This window comes from Neolamprologus brichardi, chromosome 11 (genome assembly GCF_056152115.1).
Source record: "Neolamprologus brichardi isolate AB-2024 chromosome 11, ASM5615211v1, whole genome shotgun sequence".
Classification (NCBI taxonomy): Eukaryota; Metazoa; Chordata; class Actinopteri; order Cichliformes; family Cichlidae; genus Neolamprologus; species Neolamprologus brichardi.
Window position 1 is genome coordinate 15605661 of NC_142114.1, and position 5048 is coordinate 15610708.

The window sequence follows — 5048 nt, forward strand, 5'->3', positions numbered from 1 at the left end:
TACACCTGCCGAGCAAGGCAACCAAACTCTTACCTTTAGGTCTTATCAGCATTGAAACTGTTTAGTTATAGCAAAGATTCACCCCCACTGGAATTGCTTTGAAGGGGGAAACAATGAGGACAAAACCCATTTTTGCATCAGAATGTATTACTGCTGTTGAGCATTTTAACATGGGAGTCTGTGACGACTGACTCACTGCTGGAGCCAGCCTCAACTGGTCATTACTGAGGTTCCTGCTTAGTTGCAAATTAAATCAGACTCTATATAAGCCTACAGCAAACAAACTATCTCAGTTAACATGTTCCTAATAAGTTTATGGCCTAAATCGCTGGTATCAAGTTTTCTGCAACACTGCATGTTCTTTGAATTGCAGATTATGCCCCCATGTAAAGTGAAACAGACGATGCAGCTGAGTATGCACAAAACATAAATCGATAATAATAAAAACATTTTAAATCGTAGTGAGAAACTGGATGAAACTGAATATATTGTATTTATCATTTAATGTAGTCATCTTGACTATAATCCTTTTATGCACCAGCCTGTGAATTTCTATGATATTCACAAAGTTTTATCAGTCTTATACAACAGATCACTTTTAAATAAATAAAGATGGAGTTTGCATCAGTCAGTGAGAATTTGATCATCTCCAAGCAGAGACCTCCATCACTTCTATCAATTGAAGTGGTTTTGCTCTCCCAGGAGCTTCGTGGTAGAGGATGTTTATCTGCAAAGTCCTGCGTGATGACGCTTGATGTCGTCTACGTTACTCACGCACGTCCTTGTGACTGCTTCCTCAGTGCTTGCAGCTTTTCTCGATGAGTGGCTTTAACTTCTAAGGCTGCGTCTTCATCGAGGGACTGTCGAATGCAGCTCTTAAGGTGGCTGATGCCAAACCCGGTGATTGCAGAAACGGGAACCATGTGTCTGAAGGTCAAATAGTTCTGTGGTATCATATCTTCAGGGAGCAGATCAGAGAACTCTGTCAGGGAAAAGAAAAGGAACAGAAATACTCTTAAAACTAATTTTTCCTCCCAACAAACTGCAAAAACATGCTCACATAAAGGAAGTTCAGATGCACGAAAACGAAAAAGTCATCATGCCGCTTGTGTCGATATCTGACAGAGTAAGCGGCATGGCTCAGACAGAGCCAGAGAAATGTTTGGAACAGACTAGGACGCCTGTGAACCCTGGAAGTAGAAATTCGTCTTCAGTCTTTTCTCCTAAGTAACTTTTCTACTCATTAGTGCTAATTCTAGTCTAACCTGCTGGGTTTTGTAGTTGCTCCTTCAGCTCTGCTAGCTTGTCCTCAGCATCAGGCAGGTCCATCTTATTCACCACCAGTAATGCAGGCTTTGACAACAGCTCCTCTTTATACAACTCCAATTCCTTTAGGCAGCAGTCAGAAAGCAGAGGAGAACGAGGGACAAAAAAATAAATAAAAGGAGAGAAGACTGAGTCAGGAGATCAGAGTTAATATCTAAAAACTAGTCATCAGCCTTTGCAGCTTCAGGCTCACCTTGGTTAGAAGCTGCACAGCTTCGAAGGCTGACCTAAACGGTGTTTTACTTGCCAGCTGAAAACCACAAACATCGACCTGCATTCAGACAAAATGCAAAATTGTCATCAGAAGCAATTTTCACCTGGTTACACTGAAAGCAAAAACATAGTTTGTGTTAGTTACGCACCACAAATAACAGCTGCTTGGTCCTCTCCACGTGTTTCAGAAATTTGTGGCCCATGCCTTTGTTCATGTGAGCCCCCTCAATCAAGCCAGGGAGATCAGCAACAGAAATCTACACCGCCCCCCCAAAAAAGAGCAAACAATCAAGTAAGCCAAGTAAAAAGAAAAAAGAAATGATTTTGCAGACAGTTACAGCACAAGGCAACACGTGAAATTCTCGTACCTGCTTATAATCGTCATATATCAGTTTGCCAATCTCTGGTTTTAAGGTTGTGACTGCGAAACGGCAGAAAAATATTAAAGTTTAATGAAACACAGAATTATTTCTTCTTTCAAAGCATATTTTGAGAATTTAAAAAAAAGACACGTTTTCTTTTTCTATATGCGTGTGGTTATCTTCTCACAAGCATAGCTGGCAATCTGAGGTGTGGCGTTAGACAAGGCTGTCAGCAGAGAGGACTTTCCTGCATTCGGGAACCTGGTGGTGATTTAACAGAACAAAATCAGATGTTCCCCTTTGCTAATCTGAACCTCAGCATTCAGTTAGTGTGGTTTGTTCCCCTTTTATTCTCACCCCACAAGGCCCATGTCTGCTATAAGCTTGAGGTCCAGTCTGATGTGTTTAGCCTCGCCTTTACTGGGCTGAAACGCAGAGTACAGCGAGCCTCCTGATCCTCCTTTTGTCACCATCACACGATCGCCCTCCACATTCAAGTCACCTTGTAAGAAGAATGGTAGAGGAAATAAGAAGCTTCACTGCAAAAATCAGGTAGCTACTGCACTGGCAGTTCTTTTTCTGTCAGAAAAAACAAGATTCACATGACTGACTGTGAAAGATTTGACGTACCGAGTGTTCTGCCCTCATCAGTGGTGACGGTGATACCGACAGGAGCAAGGATCTCCTTGTCTGCCCCTCTTTCTCCTTTCAGAGCTCGAACGCTGTTGATAAAAGAGATCCAAACAGCTCTCACCATCTCGTGCTTACAGGACTATTTCAAAACCTCTATGAAGGTCTAAAATATAGACATTTTTTAATGATCGACAGAATTTAAAATAAAAATTGTATTTCTACCCGCTGTTGGCTCCTGCGTCCGCTACAAAACGTTTTTGTGGGAATTTGTCCTTTATCCTTTTTAAGGTCATGTTCTTCGTCGCCACCACCCAAACATCTCCCCCTTTCCCTCCTTGTCCTCCAAGGCGGGGTAAACCCATCCCTCCACTGCCTCCACGGACGTACAGCCGCAGATTGTCAACAAAGTTTCCATACTGCAAAGAGTCAAAGACACATCAGACTGGTATTAAGAAATTGAAGAACACCAGAGACCCTAACAGGCAACTTCAAGTGATTGAATCTTTCAAAAGTTTTACTGACATCATTTACCAGGGTAAGACCAACATATCTCACAAGAATAATGAAATTTGACCGCAGCTTGAGCATCCTTCCTATTTTCTTCAGTCCACTAAAGCTAAACAGTAACTCATATATATTTTATATATACAAATATGCACCTATGTATATTCTATAGGGACTTTATTGTTGTTTTACTGTTTACTTGATGTACTTTATTTGTATGTAATGTATGTAGTTTATTTTGGTAACATGACGTAGTCTATACAGAAAGCTGTTCTGGGTTAACAAGTGTATTGATCAGTGGAGCATTGGTGAGCAACTAGAGTGCTCAAAAACTCCTCGAGGATGGCACGTTCATATATGTGCAGCCACAAAAAAGGTTAGCCAAGCCTCCCAGCACAATATCAAGAGTGTGGATGAGACAGCAGGAAATTGATATTTACTCAAGGAGAGCTGGACAGGGCATCATCTCAACAGCAGGACTGGTGTCTGCCCCTCTGTGTGAGGAGGAGGAGAGCTGGCAGAGCCCTACAAACAATCTCCAGCAGGCTGCTCATGCGCAATAGCTATAGAGATAGTTGGTGTATCATCTAACATACCACATGAGAGACAAACACGATTACTGCTTGGTGTATTTAGCGTTGACAGTTAGCTTTCCAGCTAATGTCAAAAACCGTATAATATCCCCCGTTAAATATGTGACATTCACAATACAAATCTTCTATAGTACTCACCTTCCGTAAGCAGATCCTAGTGATGTGAACCATCTTCAGTGGCACTTATTGCCACTCTTAAGAAGTATTTTCGCCAAAGCTAACTGCTAGCATACGTACATGTGTTTGGATCGGGGACAGGAAGTAGTGGTTCTTTTCTCTCCGCTTATTGGATGATGAAGCGGGGAGGCGGGGCTCCCATTCTCACTAACTGTGAATCAACTTCACCTCAACCAGGGATGTGTCAAATGGACGTTTCCTTTATCTTAAGAGCAGAGGCAGAATCAGCGGTTTTATAAGTGATTATGCAAGCTGTTAAAAGAAATTTTAAAAAGCCAAATTGTTTGTATATGTTTTTAACAAAAGGATAAAATCTATTCTTCCAACATTATTATTATTATTATTTTTTGCCTTTGCCACATACTGGTTCAGAATGAGCTAGGTCAACAAATACTAGTACAAAAAAACTGGTGAGGAATGACTTATTGATTTGTATGAATTTATTTTTAAGGAGCCTGTTTTATGAGTGCATTTTTTATCTGCTGAGGACATATATAAACTTTTAAGGATTATTTATTAATATGCTATATCCCTATAAAGGTAGTAAAGATGTACTCAATTTTTCACACACTGCTTTCTGCATTTTTTTTTTTTTATTAAATAATAACACTGTTTCACGTCTTGGTGTTGATCTGAGGTTGTATTTGCCTAATTTTATGACCTGCTAAGAACCAGATTTTTTTTTTTTTTTTAAATGTCCTGATACATTAAACATTAAGGAATGTAAGAGGGTGTACTTTGTTTTTCAGAAGATTGTGTAATGTCTCTATGTGCTTTGGTCCTAGACAGTTCTCTCTTGAAAAAGAGATCTGAGTCTCACTGAGACAACCTATTTAAATAAAGGTTTAATAGTGATAACAGTAAAAATAATAATATGGTTACAATAATAAAATAAATGTAGTTTTTCATCTAGAGTAACTGAAATATAGGTGTGTCACAACCTAAAATGCACACAGGCTGTATTGTCCAGAAATCTGGCAACTATGAGCTACAGCACTGAATATTACCTTTATAACTTCAAGAAAATGCAAGTTTCTAACCAAAATCGTCCCATTCTCAATAAAAAAAAAATTCAAATTGAAAACGCCAGATTTGATATTTAAGTCCTTAAATAATAAAGACAGACCATAATATGCAGCTGTAGCAGGGCTCACTGTGTCTGTCCTACATTTGAGCAGTGCACGTCTTATAAATAAAACTGTTCTCTCAGGTAAGCCCACCTAGCGGGCAGCAGTGTCGG

At 39.8% G+C, this 5048-nt stretch overlaps 1 protein-coding gene across 1 annotated transcript; it reads right to left on the reverse strand.

Annotated features, from left to right (window-relative positions):
* Nucleotides 1-488: 488 nt before the first annotated feature.
* Nucleotides 489-3915, reverse strand: gtpbp10 (GTP-binding protein 10 (putative)). The gene is made up of 10 exons (XM_006804934.3): nucleotides 3770-3915; nucleotides 2757-2950; nucleotides 2532-2623; nucleotides 2259-2403; nucleotides 2089-2162; nucleotides 1908-1960; nucleotides 1689-1796; nucleotides 1520-1597; nucleotides 1266-1389; nucleotides 489-982 (listed from the first exon to the last, which is right to left on the reverse strand). The coding sequence occupies exons 1-10, from the start codon at nucleotides 3800-3802 to the stop codon at nucleotides 771-773; spliced, it is 1113 nt and encodes a 370-aa protein (XP_006804997.1). The 5' UTR covers nucleotides 3803-3915; the 3' UTR covers nucleotides 489-770.
* Nucleotides 3916-5048: the final 1133 nt, after the last annotated feature.